Source organism: Xenopus tropicalis, chromosome 6 (genome assembly GCF_000004195.4).
Source record: "Xenopus tropicalis strain Nigerian chromosome 6, UCB_Xtro_10.0, whole genome shotgun sequence".
In the NCBI taxonomy this organism is placed as follows: Eukaryota; Metazoa; Chordata; class Amphibia; order Anura; family Pipidae; genus Xenopus; species Xenopus tropicalis.
In genome coordinates, this window is record NC_030682.2 from 91185038 (window position 1) to 91205368 (window position 20331).

Sequence of the window (20331 nt, forward strand, 5' to 3'; positions counted from 1 at the left end):
TGTTCCAAACTGAGCACTGCTGTGCCTTTTGACATGGGGGAACCCTGGAGCTACTGCAACTTCCTGAACACGCTATAGCTCCAGGGTGCTCTCAGTGCCTTGTGTCAGTTCAGTTGTGCCTAAAGAATAGGGCACACAACACTTACTTGGCGAACACCGTAAATCATGCCAGAGAACAATGGAAATTATACCAAACAATACTGCCATATTGAAGCATACGGCAGTTCATTTAGGCACCAAGAGCATTGCCCCTTTGTCACTAAAATGATGCTGCTAATCTGGGAAAAATGCTGCATTGTGGGAAAACAAGCATAGCAATTGTGCTGAAAATTACACTTTGCTCACTACACTTGCAGATATACAAATGACGTAATATGTAGCATTTCTCTGTTAAACTTTACTCCTCTTTAAATTTCATTTAGTGTATTATTTATTTTTGTTTATTTCCTCACCAATGGTTTTAGTATGTAAAGTCAGGGATAGCTACTCTGTGGCCTTCCAGATGTTATTAGTTGCAAGTACTTTCACGTCATTGCATCATGAGTTCTGTAGGTTGGCCATTGCTGGTATAAATTGTTTGCATTATTGGTACTGTTCTCTGCATTCAGCTGATATTGAGTGTTTTATCAAGGTTTATTCTTTAGAGTGTCCAGTCTGAGTTAAAGATTTTCTGATGCCCACACATTTTTGTTTTAGGCAATTTGACAAAGCATATGAAGTCTAAGGCCCACAGCAAAAAGTGTCTGGATATGGGTGTTGCAGTTGGTCCAGTAGATGATCAAGATACAGATGACTCTGGTAAGAAGTCTGTTCTTAAGACAGAACAAAGGGCCTTTGTAATTTCTTACAGAATTTCAAATGTCATCTCCTTTATTCTTTGCCACAACTAAGTTTACTGGTTTAAAGTTCTTCAGAACTGGGTAAAGTCATTGCCCACTTTGCATTTGGCGTGGAGCATATGCAGTGTTGCATCATGGGAGTAGTGGCAATTTTGCCATAAGTAAAGGTGAGATCTTTCCTTCTCCTGTGCTTTACTATGTGCTGTCAAGGCTTTTAGAGCTCAATTTTTTATTCTTTTTTTTTTTTTAACATAAATTTGTCACTAGCAATTTGCACCCCCTCGGCTTTCTCTAGTGTAAGAGATGTAAGCATTGGTGTGGGTGTTAGATTAGGGGTGGCCTCAAGCAACAGCAGTCCAGTCCTAGGCATGTCTCCTAAGTTCTAAGACATGTCTCCTGGAAAACAAACCACCTATTACAGTGGTGTGAAAAACTATTTGCCCCCTTCCTGATTTCTTATTCTTTTGCATGTTTGTCACACTTAAATGTTTCTGCTCATCAAAAACCGTTAACTATTAGTCAAAGATAACATAATTGAACACAAAATGCAGTTTTTAAATGAAGGTTTACGTTATTAAGGGAGAAAAAAAACTCCAAATCTACATGGCCCTGTGTGAAAAAGTGATTGCCCCCCTTGTTAAAAAATAACTTAACTGTGGTTTATCAATTTCAATTTTCAATTTCAATATCAATTTCTGTAGTCACCCCCAGGCCTGATTACTGCCACACCTGTTTCAATCAAGAAAGCACTTAAATAGGAGCTACCTGACACAGAGAAGTAGACCAAAAGCACCTCAAAAGCTAGATATCATGCCAAGATCCAAAGAAATTCAGGAACAAATGAGAACAAAAGTAATTGAGATCTATCAGTCTGGTAAAGGTTATAAAGCCATTTCTAAAGCTTTGGGACTCCAGCGAACCACAGTGAGAGCCATTATCCACAAATGGCAAAAACATGGAACAGTGGTGAACCTTCCCAGGAGTGGCCGGCCGACCAAAATTACCCCAAGAGCGCAGAGACAACTCATCCGAGAGGCCACAAAAGACCCCAGGACAACATCTAAAGAACTGCAGGCCTCACTTGCCTCAATTAAGGTCAGTGTTCACGACTCCACCATAAGAAAGAGACTGGGCAAAAACGGCCTGCATGGCAGATTTCCAAGGCGCAAACCACTTTTAAGCAAAAAGAACATTAAGGCTTGTCTCAATTTTGCTAAAAAACATCTGAATGATTGCCAAGACTTTTGGGAAAATACCTTGTGGACCGACGAGACAAAAGTTGAACTTTTTGGAAGGTGTGCGTCCCGTTACATCTGGCGTAAAAGTAACACAGCATTTCAGAAAAAGAACATCATACCAACAGTAAAATATGGTGGTGGTAGTGTGATGGTCTGGGGTTGTTTTGCTGCTTCAGGACCTGGAAGGCTTGCTGTGATAGATGGAACCATGAATTCTACTGTCTACCAAAAAATCCTGAAGGAGAATGTCCGGCCATCTGTTCGTCAACTCAAGCTGAAGCGATCTTGGGTGCTGCAGCAGGACAATGACCCAAAACACACCAGCAAATCCACCTCTGAATGGCTGAAGAAAAACTAAATGAAGACTTTGGAGTGGCCTAGTCAAAGTCCTGACCTGAATCCTATTGAGATGTTGTGGCATGACCTTAAAAAGGCGGTTCATGCTAGAAAACCCTCAAATAAAGCTGAATTACAACAATTCTGCAAAGATGAGTGGGCCAAAATTCCTCCAGAGCGCTGTAAAAGACTCGTTGCAAGTTATCGCAAACACTTGATTGCAGTTATTGCTGCTAAGGGTGGCCCAACCAGTTATTAAGGTGGCCATACACGCACCGATATTATCGTACGAAACCTCGTTTCGTACGATAATCGGTGCGTGTATGGCATGTCAGCGAGCCGACCGATATCGCAGGAAGCTGCTGAAATCGGTCGGCTCGCCGATCGGCCAAGTTAGAAAATTTTGATCGGGCGCCATAGAAGGCGCCTGACCAAAATTCTCCCTTCAGAGCTGAATCGGCAGAAGGAGGTAGAAATCCTATTGTTTCTACCTCCTTACCTGCCGATTCAGCCCTGAATGGTGTGTGGCGGATCTGACGATGTTTCGTGCGACCGACGGTCGTACGAAACATCGTGAGATCGCCACGTGTATGGCCAGCTTTAGGTTCAGGGGGCAATTACTTTTTCACACAGGGCCATGTAGGTTTGGATTTTTTTTCTCCCTAAATAATAAAAACCCTCATTTAAAAACTGCATTTTGTGTTTACTTGGGTTATCATTGACTAATAGTTAAATGTGTTTGATGATCAGAAACATTTTGTGTGACAAACATGCAAAAGAATAAGAAATCAGAAAGGGGGCAAATAGTTTTTCACACCACTGTATGTATGGGATCAGGGAAAGTGCTAGTACTTATTTCTAGGTAGAAATAATCTAACTTAAACAACCTTTTCAATCAAACTTTTTATTTTTGAGTAAATATATACATTAGTATTTACCAGTTAATACTCATGCAGTCTCACGTGTATGTTAATACTGCAGAGATATTCATCCTGTTCCTACTGTCCTTCTGCCTTCTGGATCTGTTTTCATGGCTGGAGTGAATTAAATGTGTTTGGTACATTTCTTTAATGGAGGACATTTCTGCTATTTCAAAGAGCAGTGATGGAACTTGTGCTATTTGCTTAGGGGATTTCCACAAGCTTACTTAACTGCATTACTTCTTTTGTAGCATGTGACAGTGATACTCTTGGCAACCATGTGAGGAAATGCAGCTCAAAAAACTTTCTGTAGTTTCGTTACTGTTAACAGCATTCAAATTAAATCAAATAACCATTTAAACCTTTTTTTAAATATACAGGTATGGAATCTGTTATCCAGAAACCCATTATCCAGAAAGCTCTGAATTAAGGAAAGCCTATCTCCCATAGACTCCATTTTAATCAAATAATTCAGATTTTTTAAATTATTACCTTTTTCTCTGTAATAACAAAACAGTAGCTTGCTGAAAGAAATAAGGGTTGATTCACTAAAGTGCGATAAAACGAGCGCTATTGATAGCATGCGGTAAAAATTTTAGCGTGTCTTATTTTTTGCGTCTTAACGCACGATTCACTAGAAGGATATTTGCGTTAATTTAGACGCGATGCTGTTTGCGTTACTTAAGTCGTGAAGACTATTTTCGTCCTGTATTTGAGGCAATGCGCACTAATTAATGCAGGGCGCTACTTGTCGCACGCACGCCATATTAGCCATACACACCATTACGTTCGTAAAACTACTTTTTTTGAAAATGACCATTTCCCTGCAAACTGGAGGATGCATCACTCTAGGGCCAACACATACTTTAATAAATCGCACTACAAAGTCCTTATTGTGTTGCCAAAAGCTCTTGAACTGTACTTTTCTATAATTACCGCCTGCCCCAAGTAGGTGTTAATTTTCGCATAGACTAATGCGATATTTAGCGTGTCTAAGTGTTTGAGTATCTCCTGTAGAACAATTTATCTGCCCCATGCAGGAATATCAAATTGTAGGCCTTCCTCTGTTCTATGCTTGGCCCATAATGCACTAAAAAGCAGTGTATCTGCCATGTATGGCTCACCATGGACTCCCTAACAGTAGATGTTTTAAGATTTTCCCAAAGGAGTAGCAGGATGCACCATTTTTGCAGATGAATTTGGTGCTGGCAGATCTACTTGGAGCTGGTGCATTAATTGATCCTGCTATGTGTTCAGTAATGGGGATGCCTCAGCAGTGTCGGACTGGGTGCCAGGGGCCCACCAGAAAACCTTATACTGTGGGCCCAGTCTCCAAACAATTTTTCCTTCTCTCTTCACTCGCATTATTTATTCTCTTAATCACTTCCCCATACATACTGTTATTTATGCTTCCTTCTATTTATTTTATTTGTTCTCATATAGAAATGAGGAATGACCATGGTAAAAGCATACAAGTAAAATGGCTGAGTGAGCAGGAGGACCCACTGACACCTGGGCCCACCGGGAGTTTTCCTGGTATCCTGGTGGGCCAGTCTGACACTGTACCTCAGGGTCTGGAACTACAGTACAGTTGTACAGTATCCAGAAAGTTCCGAATTATGGAAAGGCCATCTCCCATAAACTCTATTATAAGCAAATAATTCTAATTTTTAATTTGTTTTTCTCTGTAATAATAAAACAGAACCTTTTACTTGATCCCAACTAAGATATCATTAATCCTTATTGGGGCTAAACAATCCTATTGCGTTTAAATTTTTTAGTAGACTTAGGGGCTGATTTACTAAGACACGAATTCGAATCCGAATTGGAAAACTAACATTTTGCAACTTTTTCGTATTTTTTTCTATTTTTTCGTCGCCGTTACGACTTTTCGTAAATTGTTGCGACTTTTTCGTAACCATTACGACTTTTCACGAAAAAACGCGAGTTTTTCGTAGCCATTACGATTCGCTCGTATCTTGTCGCGACTTTTTCGTATTGAGCGCTCGTAAACTGCGGGCAAAACTTTCAGACTTTGCATGATTTTGGAAGCCTCCCATAGGACTCAATGGCACTCTGCAGCTCCAACCTGGCCCAAGGAAAGTCACGATACTATAGCATGAATGAATCCGAAACTTTTGTACTCAGCGCGACGGCTACAAAAAAGTCGCGACAATTCGCGCAAGTCATAACGCTACGAAAAAGTCGCGACATTTTGCGAAAAAGTCGCAACAATTTTCTGATAAATCGCAAAATACCGATCATAACGAAAAAAACGAATTCGGACGCATTCGCCCAGTTCGTGCATTAGTAAATGTGCCCCTTAGGGTATGGTGATCAAAATTAGGGAAAGATCCCTTATCCAAAAGCCCCAGGTCCCGAGCATTCTGGATAACTGGTCCTATACTGTACTAGAAACCGATTTACTGGCTTTTCTTCCCCAGATCCTTATTTAAGTGATATGACTCTTTACTTATTTTTTAGGGCAATATATGGAGTCCATATTTGTACTGCTCATACTTTATACCAACTGTTTAATCAGGAAAATCTATTGTTTTATTATTTCTTGAACCAAACAAGGAAACTCATTGTTTGGTCCTTGTTGGGTAGATAATTAGATTGCCAGTATACAAGCCCTTGTCTCCGCCCTTTGTTGTGACTATTTTTTTTATTTATTTTTTTTAGAAGCTTATTGCAATGAGGGATTATGTGTGAACTCTGGGAATCTAGTTATCTGCCTCACAAGGACAAAAAATGGAGTAGCTTCAATTGCCCAGTTTCCCCTGTTCAGTTTAAAAAAATAACAAAAACCATTTGTGATTTGTAATTAAGGACAAGAAAAGGCTACTTTATACTAAAGTACAGTACAATGTGAGAGTCTGAGAGATCCCTAGGAAATAGAATTAAGATAATGGTGCTTCCTAAAAAAAATCACCAGGCTTGTGCTGGGGGGGAAATTTAGCGAATGAACTCAATGAGGGGTGCCTATTATTTTGCATACTTTGCATATTTTAATACTCTTCTGTGTTTTCTCTGGTTCATAAAATACTATGGTTGATACTAAAAAGTGTAGTTTTTAAAATCTTGCATTTTAAGATAAGTCATGCACATTCTGACAAATTGACACAGGTATTTTCATACATGTGTCAATTTGTTAAAGCTTTTCTGACTATGGAACTGCTAGGATTCCTTTAGGATTCCCCAATTCAGTATTTTATTAAATGGCCCCTTTGTATGTTTTTTCTTCACTGTTATGAATGGGTTGAATTTCATGGCAGTTTCTGCCCACTGCTGGCTGCAATGCATACAGCAGTCTAAAGAGGTTTTACTTAATACAAAGCAAGCTGCTTTAAAATAAATGCAGATGCCCTCAATGGATTTAATAGCACTATTGCTTTGTACTGCAAAAAAATTAAGACCAATTGAAAAGTTGCTGAAAATTGGCCATTCTACAACATACTTACAGTTAACAGTTTAACCCAATGTGAGCATTCTGTGCAAAAGTGTTCTTTATACACTGATAGTGACCAAGCTTATCTTGCTCATTTTTATAAGTTAGAATACAGGAAACTATAAAGGGCAGGTGGAATGTTTTTCTTTTTTTGCTGATGGTTCTGGAATCATCCCCATGGCTATTTTGCTGGACATCTCCCAATCAGGTTAATTCTCATGTCACCAAAATACAGGGATGCAATGTAAGGAATGTTAATATGTGAATTAAACTGTCAGCCCAGGTGATGCATTTTGTCATGCTAAATGGAATTGGGAATATCCAATTTCTTGGTCTGTATCTCTGCCTCACCTATATAGTGACTGTAATTGCTAACTGATGGATAGATGCCTTCCCAATTTAAGAAGGGGCATTTACAACAAAAAGAAAGGGGGGGAGCTATAACTATTAAATATTCTGAATTATCTGGGCCCTCTTCAGCCCTACTTAAAGTTGCTTGTGATCACCAATTCAAGGCTGTTAATACAAATCAATATATGATCCTATACTATCAAATAGTTAAGTTCACAAAGAAAGGCTGACCCAGCCAGTAAATAATTGCACTTTAAATCTATTTTTTTTATTAATTTATATTTTTTTTTTTAAACAGAGACAGCATTGTAACTTACTAATATTAGTAGCAGTAGTATGCAAAAGTGTGTTTGGGGGGGAGGAAAATTTATCTAAATTTAACATATGCTGTTAAGCAAATATTTTAGACATAAGGGACAATGAAAACTGTTTTCAGTAGTTGGTGCCAGTATTTTAAGTATCCCCCCAGTAAGTTACATTTTTTCTCAGGCCAGTGGTCCTTCTTGAAAAAATGCACCGGACTGAATTTACTGGAGTAAAGTTTGGGCTTTCTTGTCCTTAAAATGTTAACTGTCCAGTAAAAAGGGCAATCATTTGTGAGCTTTAACCATGGAAATCTATAGAAATGCTTAAACAAATATTAGAATTCATAATGGTTTAGATGAGAGTGAGTGTAGGACTGACCAGACCAGGGATGACAGTGACACAGTAGGCCAGCTTTAATATATTGAAATATATGGTCAAACACTCCCTGTTTATTGGGGGCTTCATGCACATGCATGTCTTAAAGGGGTAGTTCACCTTTAACTTTTTAGTTAGTCTTTATGCTTTATTTGTAAAGGTGTTTGAATTATTTGCATTGCCACTTTCTAGCTTTTAGATGGGGTCAATGACCGTGGTACCCAAAAAAACTATTGCTTTCTTATTCATCTTCCAGTTTCTCATTGAAACCGATGCCTGGTTGCTAGGGCGAATAGGACATTTTAAGTTGGATAGTTGCTGAACAAAAAGCTAAAAAAGTCAAAATCCATAAAAAGTAATAATTATAAAAAAGACAATTTGCAGTTTGTCTTAGAATTGCACTGTGTACAAATTAGCAAATGTTCATTTAAAGGTGGACAACCTGTTTGGTGTCCTAAATATATTAATATGTACAGCTCCGCGGAATATGTTGGTGCTTTATAAATAAATGTTAATAATAATAATAATTAATATGTATATTCGCTCACACCCATACACTAAGGTTCCTATACCGTGACAGGACTTGTGCAAACTAAGAACTCTCAAACAAAAGCAAGCCATAAGGGCTCTGGCACACGGGGAGATTAGTCGCCCGCGACAAATCTCCCTTGTCACAGGCGACTAATCTCGCCGAACTACCATCCGACCGGCGAACATGTAAGTCGCCGTTGGGATGGTACACGCTGCGCAGGAGATTTCGGCGATTTGCCGAAATCGCACCGCCGCGTGTGCCATCCCACCGGCGACTTACATGTTCGCCGGTGGGATGGCAACTGATGGCAACTCGGGGAGATTAGTCGCCCGCGAACAGGGAGATTTGTCGCGGGCGACTAATCTCACCGTGTGCCAGAGCCCTAAAAGATAAAGGCAACAACTTAATGAAGAAGCTGATGTATCTCATTCCTATTCTCCGTCTATCCCAGCAGGTGTCAGCATTTGCTAGAGAGAGGAAAAAAAATCACAGTGAAGACATTTAAAAACAACAAACCCAAAAGTTAATAATACATTGCCTGCAAAATATTCAGTGCTTCATTTTCAGTGGCACCGATGGGTCATTTTTATATGTGTGCCATCAACTGACAAAGACTCATTCTATTAACCAAGTTTCTTGTCATTCTGCCATGACATCATATTAGGCGCTTCTTTATTAGTGTTGCTGGACTGCATCTCCTGTGCATTTAACCTTGTTTATATGTTCAACAACATCTGAAGACAAGGTTAAGAAACAGGGATTTTGGACATTCTTGTGAATGAGCAACCTAACATATATGGATCTCTGAAATTTGATTGTGTATGGGACCTGTTATCCTGTTTGGGACCAGTGGTTTTCGGAATAAGGGATCTTTCCATATTTGGATCACCATATTTGTCTACCCAAACAGTTAAAAAAAAGGACAAACATTTTTTAAAAATCACTGGGTGATGCCTATTTGTTGGACACCCCCAGTGATTATGATCAATGATCAGTTTTACGTCATAGGCAAATAGTCCCGGATAGCTGAAAGGGCCGGTTGTAAAGTGGCTGGACATGGCAGCTCAGCGCTGACAGGAATATACTTCAGGCCAGTTGTTTTGAGCGAACAGGAGCGCTAGCCTTGGGTCCAAGGTTAATTATTGTAAAACTGTGATTTTCACTTACCTCGTCCTTGAAGCACATGACACTTTATCATTTAAGTTTTTTCCAATTTTTAACATACTAATAATGAACAGTGCTGCTATCCAGGTTAATCTGGAAGGTAACATATGGCTTATGTTTGCCTTTACCAGCCTCACAGAATTTGCATGTCACCTTGTTATTGGTAATCAATATATTACTGTCATCCCCTTTATAGGGGTTGGAATAATTAGTTATTGTTTCCTTGGTACTTTTGAATTATCTTCATACTGAAGTTTTATGGATACCAGTTGGACCATCCTCGGTTTCCTCTGTTTAAAGAAGAGACACCTGGAACCACAGATCTTTTGTGTAGGCTGAGCTGACAGCAATGCATTTACTTCCACAACTCCCACACTGATTTCGCAGACAGGACAAGATGAAAAATCATCTCCTAGAATAACTTTTGTCTGAATGCCACAGTGGCACTTGTACTTATTCTACAATGGTTAAAATTGTAACTAGACTTTCATGTGTTTAAAAGATTTGTTTGGTTTAAAACTTGATAAAAGATTTCTGGTATGCACATGAAAATCAGCTGGGAATCAGAGGACCAACCTTGTTAACCAAATCCATGTATAATTTCCTATTTCTGCTTTAGGATTCACTTGTACAATAGATCTCATATTTTGTCACATTTTGTTCATTTTTATTGACAGCCACCAAACAGTGATAGGAACCATTAAATCTGTTCATGTATGTAAAATGTTTTTATTGAAAATAACATTACATGATATTAGAGAGACATTTCTAATTTTTTTTTTTATTTTAAATAAATGTCTGCCATTTACTAAAAAATCTAAAAAGAAGTCAGTCAGTGTGGGAGAAATCTTAGAAAAGTTGCGAAAATGCCAAATTTTTAGACTTTTCGCATGAAAACTGCGACTGTTTCGAATTGTTGCACAAAAACACAGTGTCAAAAATCCAAAAACTCTTAAGTTTCGTGGCAAAAGAAGGATCCTCCAGGGAAGGAACATCTGCCATTGACAGCTGTTTTGGCGCATAGTAAATTTTAGAAAAGTCGCAACATTTTTTTCTGGGACTTTTGAACTAAAAATTTAAATCTGGAAAAAAAATCAGATGGTTAGTAAATGGCCCCCTCAGAGTACAGTTTCCATTTGTTTGTCTAAAACTTAGAATTAGGGATGCACGGAATCCAGGATTCGTTTCAGGGCTTGACCAAGATTCATCCCTTTTCAGCAGGATTCAGATTCGGGTAAATCCATGCCTCTGGCCGAACTGAATCTTTAAAATCATGTGACTTTTAGTATAGCTAAAGCTCTCTTAGGAAAGAGAGTTATGGTAGTGAAGCATATAATATAGCACTGTCACCAGATGAACTGAAGATTCAGGGGCACTACTAATATGTCACATGTAATGGGGCATCTCTCATTGCAAACTGTTTGTATTTAAATGCAATGGATGTAGAGCAGTCCTGAATTTTCAGTTCATCTGGTAACGGTGCTTCATCCTTTTCTGCCAATTAAATAAAAAATTAATATGTGTTAAACAGCATTAAAAGTGGTGTTTGTGTTGTAGGAGAGGCATTATGACAGTACTCTATGCTTAAACAATTTTAGATGCAAAAATGTATAGCACACAGGAGACGTCATCCCTTATAGAACAGGCATGTTCAATCTTTGTGTCCAGTCCAATTGCGTGTGTGTATGTGTGTATGCTCAGCATGCTTGCTCCTTGTAGTACTGCAGTTGATTAAATGATGCCATAGTCGATGCAATCAGTATACAGCAGTTAGTTGTAAGTGGCAATAACAACTGTTGTTTGTCTTGTGTGACCCATAAACTCTCCCCCAAAAAATTAATATATATAAATATGGGAAGAAGGGCAGTGCTGAAAGTTGGTAAATGTGTAACAGGTGTCCTTTAACCTCCAATTTTGATTTTCTTATAACATTTACAAGTTTTCAGAATTTTAAAAGCTCCCAGATATTAAAGGTCTGTGAGTGATAGACTGGTAGATACAAACTTATTAATTGTGATTTTAACAACATGGAAAATGAGGTGGGAAGGCAACAAAAAAAACTATGGAACTGTCATTCCCACTGCCATTAGTAAGAGCTATTTCACCTCAACAAAAGGCTTGGAGTTCAGGGAGATTAAGCTGTAATTAGTACCAATGGGCTTTAAAGGGTCAAAGGTTATGACATTGTTTGCGTAAGTGGGAGTTAGGGTCACCTGGGCTGTTTCAGTTAAAAGAAAGGAATGGTAGAGGTCTGTTTGCATAGAAGCAAGATGACAACTTAGACTACACAAAAGATTAACACTTTTCCTTGATAAAGAGTTAAAAACAAACAAGCAAAGAAGCAGTGTTAAGTTCTAATTTAGGGATGGGCAGCACCAGTGACAGAGAATGCAGAAGAGAACTGACACTTTTATTTCATGTTTCATTTAATTTTAACATTGTTTTTAAAGCAGACATTACCTTTCAGCTAAACAGAAGTTTTAGGGAAAAAAGATTACCCAAACAAAAATTAAGCATGTGTGTGAAAATTTTCAAATCTATTTCTTGTTGACATAAGGTAAAATATACGCACATGAAATGTTACAAACGTTGTATTAAAGTTTAGCATTAATGTTCAAATAGAACTATAGAGGGAATGTCATATAAGTTATTAATCATTATCAAATTCACAAATTTAACATAAAGCTATTCTTATTCATGTTTTTTGTTTGTTAGATAATTATTTAATTATGAATTTTAATTGCTCAAAGCTGCCCTAGCATGAGGGGCTGTATACACCCCCACCAGCCACCTGTTTTATCCGTCCTTCCACATCTATGCAATATGTCTTCATTTTGCAATTTTCCTTTGTATCATTTGTATTTATTTATGGACAACATTAAATTTGGATCGCTAGTTACTTCCTCTTCTCAATTGCCAAAGTGACTTAAAGGGCTATTGGGATATTAAAGGGATATTGTTTACCTATATGTGATAACTGTACCATAAATCTCACATGGTAACTTGTGTTCTATTTCTGTGACACAAAGAACTGTTACTTTAAGTAATATGTGTATATATATATATATATATAAGAAGAAAAAGAAGCCGCTCTCTCAGGACTTAGGTGCAAAAATAAAAAGTAATTTATTGAGTATACGAACTGACGTTTCGGCTGAACACCTCAGCCTTTCTCAAAGTGTTCAGCCGAAACGTCAGTTCGTCTACTCAATAAATTACTTTTTATTTTTGCACCTAAGTCCTGAGAGAGTGGCTTCTTTTTCTTCTTATCTCGTTTTCACTGTGAAGACTGCACCCAGGCGGATTTGAGATTTATACGTGAGTGCCAGTATTGCATTCTGACTTTTTATATATATATATATATATATATATATATAATATTGCCTAATTGCACAGAAAGACCAGCAATGCCAGGAATTTGTCATAATCAAATTATTGTATTAATCTGAGCATATGCATTAAAAAAATACATATGATCTATGCATATCAGTTTTTTTGTAGAAAACCAACTTAATAACCAGTATAATTATCTTTACTAAATGTTTAAGGAAGTGAAAAATGTGGTTTTGTTTGGGGATGACCACAGTTTCATAGTTTAGTTTTCACATGTTTGGTCAGTCAGTTGTCAGTTATCGTTCTTACTGAAACCCAGCTTTGCAGGTCTGACCAATTTGTTTATCATCATTACTTAACGGTATAGATAATGGCTCTTTTATCTCCAGTTAGTGCAACATGAAGAATTGGTTAACCAGTAGCAAGGTGATAGGTGATGTGATGAGGCAGGAACACTGAAAGGGAGTCTGGCTATTATGCTTTGACTTTTCATGCTTCATTCACTGAAGGAAGCAAGTTCTTTTTCAACTAATACCTCCAATCTGAGAACTAACTTAAAAGGAATATGCACCAGGCAACTGTCTGCTGCCACTCACCCAGAACCAAAGGCCTATTTAGTTTTACTCAGTGCAGAGGATCAAAGAAAGAATTATTCTGTAAGATTAGTCTTGTCCACAAACATAGGCAGCTGTGCGGCTTCAGGGGAGCAGAAACAATTGGGAAATGTACATTTGTCATAGACATTTTAGTCACTGCCGTTTAGTGTAACCTAAGGGTCAAACATTTCAGAAAGCTACCATGGTAACATTTATCAAGTCCTACAATTAAAGAAATGTGTATTTTTTTTTTAGTTTAGCAATTTCACCTGTATTTTGTTTTTGCAACATTATTACTTTGGCAGTACATGAAAAATATTTGAAATCTGACCTGGGGCCACCATCTTGCTCACTGCCATTATGGTTGCAGCAACAGTCAGCTAGCACATTCACTGGATAAGGGTAATAGAGATTTAAAAATATTTTTTCGTTCAGTGCTGTTCTGTGCTTTTCACCGATCTGTACCCAGTGCAGCAGAGATCAATAGTTAATGTGGTTTTAATATATATATATATATATATACGCAACAAAGATCAGAAGCCGTACACTCAGGTCTTATAAAAAATAAGAAAAAATCTTTTTAATGCCAAACGAATGAACTAGCGTTTCGGCTGTTACACCAGCCTTTGTCAAAGTTGATATATATATATATTCTACTATACAGCGCTGCGTACATAAGTAGCACTTTATAAATAAAGATATACATACAGTACATACATACATATATATATATATATATATATATATATATATATAAATATATGTATTGCAATTAATAATGAAACCCTATGAAATGTAAGGGTCTTACATGGTCACATAACTCATTTGTATACTTTGATTGTGGGGGGGTGGGCGTCATGATCCTTTAATTTATCAAATTGATCACATTCTTCTACATTGGGTGTTGGTATTGCTTAACTGTTTTTTCATTGCAGGTGAAAGGCAAAGATACACAGGAGAGAGAACAGGATTTGATGCAGATGATTCAGATGGAGGAGACGATGATGATAATGACGATGAGGATGAAGACAGTCAAGCAGAGTCTGGCCTTTCGGCCACTCCATCTGTCACTGCTAGCCCACAACATTATCCTTTTCGAAACAGCCAGCAAGATGCTTCTAATGTTGATGAGGATCTGCGAGTGCCACATTGTTTTTCCCAGTCCAATTCCATGGACAGTCTTCCCAAAGCTTTAATAACCAGGATGACCGCAATGACAACTTCCACTATCTGCAGACCGGAGAGTCATGAGGAGAGGAGCAAAGTGGATTTTTCACAGGTGACTACGGGTCTGGCCAGTGAGGCATCCTCTCCAAAATCTTTATGTCATCAAATGTCTGTGGATTATCCAGAGGCAGACACAGAGAGCCTGGGAACAACAAAATCTATGCGTGGACACAGTGTAAGTAGTTATTTAATTCATAGAAGTATATCTTGTATACACTATGAAAAACCACCTCAGCTAAATCACCTCAACATATTAATAACACAAGCCCCATAAGTAAAATCCTCACATTTGTAAAAGGCCCAGACACCAATATTTTGACTGCAAGCCATTTAACAAGAAATACAAAATGTTAACTTCCTTGTAAATACCACATTTTTGTAGATATTATTGGCTTAAGTTCAGTCTCTGGTAATTTTCTGTCTCCATTAACATATCTTACTAATGTCAATTGTCACCAGCTTCGTAGCTGACATATTCTCCCTACTGTGTGTGTGATTTGCTTTATTTAATATTAGCACAATACAGACTTGCTCCCGCAGGGGTTTCTTTCCATCATAAATTAATTCAGCAAAGGTTGTGCGACTGATATGTTTGTAATTGCTAAAATAACTACATACAGGTATGGTATCCCTTATCAAGAAGCCCATTATCGAGAAAGCTCTGCATTATGGAACTAACTCTAATCATTAAACAGAACCTTGTATTTGTTCTGAACTAAGATATTATCAATCTTCATTAGAGGCAAAACAATCTATTGGGTTTATTATGTTAGATGATTTTTTTTAGTAAACCTAAAGTATTGAGATCCAAATTACTCAAAGATCCCTTATTCAGTAAACCCCAGGGCACAAGCATTGTGGATAACATATATAATTTTACACTTACAGCCCTTAAATAAGTGAATGCCTGTTCTTGCTCCATTCACAATACATTTAAAAAGTAAGCACAGCTTTAATGGCCATAAATAAACATCAGTCCATTACTTTGGGATATGGCTGTCATATTACAATTCCAAATCTCCTTTAAATTTGCAATCATTAAAACTTTCCTATGTGCAAGGTTCACATCAAGCCTCACCTGCTGCTTTAAGCAGCTTGTCCCTATGTTGTCCCTTGCAACATCTCTTCAATTAAAATGTTTCCCTGTGTTTAAACTTGCCATAAAACTACAGCAGAGTTTACAGGAGCCATCTTCCCTTGTCTTTAGATCCTCTTCTCTCAGTTTGCCGGCACAGAGAATGAGCAGTTGAAGTTCATTCTGGATCTTGTTTGAACTGTGCATGTTCTTGTAACTGAAGATGGCAACTTGGTGCCTGTGAACTTCGCTTCTTAGCTCTGCAGCTATATGGCATGTCCACACACAGGGTAACACTTGCATGGAATAGACATTGCGGGTAGGAAGCTTAATGGAGGCTGGTGGAAGCGGGCTGAGGTTTTGGGGGAGGATAAGGTTCTCCTTTAAGGAAACTTATTAGTGAATTGAGTTTGTAGGCAGCATAGTCTTGCAAGTGCCTGCTCTGCTCTGTAGTTCACTGACTAAGCAATCCTTTTGTGTACAACCTGGCGCCCTTAGCGTATTGATGATGTAGTTAGGAGGCTGAAGAGACAGTGTTGGTATGGAGAGTGATGGAGACTATTCCACATTATTTAGCAGAAGTAGATTGCTCTGTTCACTGGTGGCTGCTGTTGCAAGGTGTTTATGGATTTTGACTCTGTAAGCTGGCCTTTTTATACAGAGGGTTTTATAAAATATAGATTTAGATATATATAGCTTTTTGTGATGTGGTATAGCCATATGGCTTGGCATAAAAGCAGACATTTTATGCATCCATGACATTATCCCATTATTTTTCTTTGTAACAAAGACAAAAAAAGGAATGTAAAAAGATTCTTTATTGATCCTACTACTTATTCAGAATGTTTTTAGGGAAACTGGCAATAGTAATTTTCTTACCATCTCTTTTTACCATCTTCTCTATATTGACGTGTAAAGAAAGACCTAATCATTGGTCATTGAATGCTGGAGCATAATGACCATTATATTTCACCTGGGAAACTACAGATTTAACTTCATTGCCTTAAACATGATTTCAGTGCTGTGAGAGCAACCTGTTTCATATAATGAAATTGCTTGTCATTCAGCTTCAGTGGTGTGTAGCTTTATTGCTTATCTTGGACTGCAGGTTCTCTCTTTTCGATAATAACTGGTGCTGAAAGAAAACATTGTTCAAATGGGGTTGCATATGGCAAGATTATTTGTTAGTATCACTTCAGCAGAGTCATTTGTATTGAAGTGTTAATGCACCCATGGGGAGAAAAATGGGCAAACTTGCATGATTAATAATAGCTCACTGATGGAAAATTGTAAAAGCTTAATGATGAAGTGTTTTGATCCTCCTGTATAAGAGCCAAATTAACCATAAACAGACTGTGCTATAATGCAATAGTTTTCCTATACAAATCCCAATATGATAATTAAGTTATACTTGCAGGACTATTTGATACATATACAGATTTGTTGCACTGGCAGTTTAATGACATATGAAACACTGCCCTGATGGAGCAAGACACGTCAACATATATTTTCTGTGAAACCAGGCTATTACCTTTTTACTATTGTGCCCACCGTGGTGAGCAACCAGTTCCTTTCACTGTGCCATAATGGATTACTCACATTAAGTGCAGTCACTTTTATATTTACATGGTAGTTCAGGTTGAAAAAGACACACAAATGCACGTTCAACTTTTTACTAAAGCAAATTCTACCTAACTTAGACCTAATGTAGATGCAGGTGAAAAACCCCATGAGCAGCTTTTTCCATTTTGTCTTAGAAGGGACAAGTTTTAATTCTTGACTCCAAAAGTGATTATAGACCAGCATTGAACTAAGAGTGTTGTCTTTATTGTTCTTATTTCCCATAGCCCACTTACAGCTGGTAATACAATTTTCCATTTCCATCTCCAACTCCATTTAATTAAAATTTAGATTTGCAGATGTTTAAGAGATTTCAGGGAAAAGAGCGCAGAGACACAAGATAAATTCAGAATATTAGTGCCATAACTGTATGTTATTAATTGACACATCCTGTGTGTGCTAGCATTTTCACAATAAATTTTCTGGAACATGTAATGTTCTAAATTTATGAGAAAAAACTGAATCTCTGGAGAATACTGTAGTAATTCAGTCTTGCATTTTGTATTCTTTACAGGAGAGCTCTTCTGCGACTACACCTTCTTCTCCAGTAGATCGAAGTACACAGACAATGGATTCCAGTACAGATGCCATAGACCTTAAAGTTAACCAGCATAAATCAACTGCATCTGCTCAGCAGGCTTCCTCAATGGATCCTCCTCATACACATCTTTTCAGCCACTTACCTTTGCACTCACAACAGCCAGCAAGATCACCCTACAGCATGATTCCAGTAGGGGGAATTCAGCTTGTTCCTGCTGGCTTAGCAGCATATTCCACATTTGTGCCACTGCAGGCTGCTCCGGTACAGCTTACCATACCTGCAATGGGAGTTATTCATAGAACTTCAACTACTGTCGGAGATAAGGCTGCAGAAGTACCCAACACCCAAAATCCTATAGGAGTGGCTGAAGTAAATGGTGTTGTGCCATGTATTCCAATAGGTCAAGTTAACATGTCTGGCCTAAGTACTCCTGGTTTACAGCCCCTTCAGCCATTAAATGTGGAAACACTGAGCATATTAGGTCTTTCAAATACAAATGTAGCTCCACAGATTCACCCTTCTGGGCTAACTCTGAATGCAGTCGGCTTGCAGGTTTTGACTGCAAGTCCAGGAACCCAAAGCAGCCCTAGCCCACAGACTCACATTCCTGGCCTCCAAATACTGAACATAGCTCTGCCAACTTTAATTCCATCTATTAGCCCAATAACCGTTGAGAGCCAAGGAGTCTCCGATCAGTCATCTTCATGTAGTACAGCAATTGGGAAGGGCTCTGCCACATTTACTGTGGCAGACACGAAAAATATGAAACAGTCTGAATCCCCAAAAGGATCTTCAGGGGTGCAGGAATGCCATAAGATCTCACATGAGTTATCAGTCACAGAAGAGAAGCCTTCAGTCTGTTCTTTGACTGCTGACAAAGGACCTAAATTGAAACTATGTTCAAACAGCAGCTCTAGTCAAACAAAAATCTCTTCATCAGCAGATCTGTATATAAAGGCTAATTGTGACAGTGCAAGCAAGCCTCCCAATAGTCACACTCTTTCACTCTTAAGGCATCAAAGAAGAACAGAAATGATTTCCAGGCAGAGCACTGTGCCGTTTAGTGAATCCAGCAGTGATGATGATGAAGACAGGCTGGTTATAGCAACCTAAATTCTTGTTGCCATTTTTATTTAAGGTCTTGTTACTATTTTGGAGTGGAAAGGGCACAAAGAGACACTTAAAGGTTTATTTGAAAAACCTTCTTTATCTTTAAAGCACATTCTTTCATAAACATTACTTGTGCAATCATAAACTCTAGACCAATAATTATTGTTTTTTTTTATATTGTTGACTTCTATTGCCATTTTTTGTAAATGTTGTATAGACAATTGTGCCTTCGGAGTTTGTGTAGAAATCTGTACATATTAGTGAAAAAGAGAATATATATAAATATATATATATATGTATAACATGTATGTACATACCCAAGGTAGTTGCTTGTGTTTAGTACGTAAATATCTCATGTTGCGTTAAAAGATTAAATTATAAATTACTTCTGTATATGTTGCACTGTTAAATGTAATTTTTTTATGGATGTGGGACAACTTACTGTGTACAGATCTTGTATGTAAAACTCCATATTTATTGTGTCCATATTAGTCTTGGAAATGGTCCTGTCCAACTTTGTGTGCAAGAAGGTAGCTTTACACTTAAAACAGAACTTCTGTGTTAACAAATGTTCCAGTAAATTTTTTTATTACTGACTTTATTTCCTTGTATTGTGCCTTTCTCTTTTACCTATAAAGATTAAATAATGTAAGTTCTTTTGATCTAGGCTTGAACTTTTTGGAGAAAAATCTAATCCAATATTAGGCTAAAACACAAAATTATTGAGACTTTATCAGAAAAGTTAAGGAGCATAATCCTTCCTTTCCACTTAGCAGGTTCTTATACTGTAGGCTTTGCTGTACTTTTTCACACCGCAACAAGCAGAAATCAAAATATAAAGACATTGAAGTGGCAGAAATACAGTGATAACAGATCACATTCATCAATGAACTGAGCTGAGTAAAAGGAATGAAACATATGTAACAGTTGATTTACACATCACTGTTTCAAATGTTTAAAAATTGAGCACACAGTGATATATTTATATTGTATGAATAATAATATTCGGCAAATTTAGCTGTGTGCTTTCTTTAGACAAGTAATATGAGGAGGTAAGAAATGAAGGAAGATCATTAGGCTGGGATGTTAAATGGATGTTATGGGTGAAAAAATCTTTTAAAAAAATCATTGAATCACCCATGTTTTAATCTGATGTTTGTCCTCTGCTGCTAGGGTTTTCACAAGATGTTGAAACGTTTGGGGGGATTAGCATCTGCTGTTGGGCAATCATGGCCGACTCTCATCACTGTTCCATTTCAAGCCACAGGTGTTCTTTTTGGTGAGGTGAAGTCTCTTTGCAGGCCAGTCAAGTTCTTC

General features: G+C 37.7%; 1 protein-coding gene across 3 annotated transcripts in view; it reads left to right on the forward strand.

The window, feature by feature from the left end:
- hivep1 (HIVEP zinc finger 1) overlaps nucleotides 1–19676 on the forward strand; it is a 137469-nt gene extending 117793 nt beyond the window's left edge. For all 3 annotated transcript variants that reach the window (XM_002932683.5, XM_012965418.3, XM_012965417.3), the window contains exons 7-9: nucleotides 697–798; nucleotides 14377–14843; nucleotides 17878–19676. In XM_002932683.5, the coding sequence (XP_002932729.3) occupies nucleotides 697–798; nucleotides 14377–14843; nucleotides 17878–19017 (1709 nt within the window). In that variant the 3' untranslated portion in view covers nucleotides 19018–19676. The remainder of the gene's footprint in view (nucleotides 1–696; nucleotides 799–14376; nucleotides 14844–17877) is intronic.
- The last annotated feature ends 655 nt before the right edge of the window (nucleotides 19677–20331 follow it).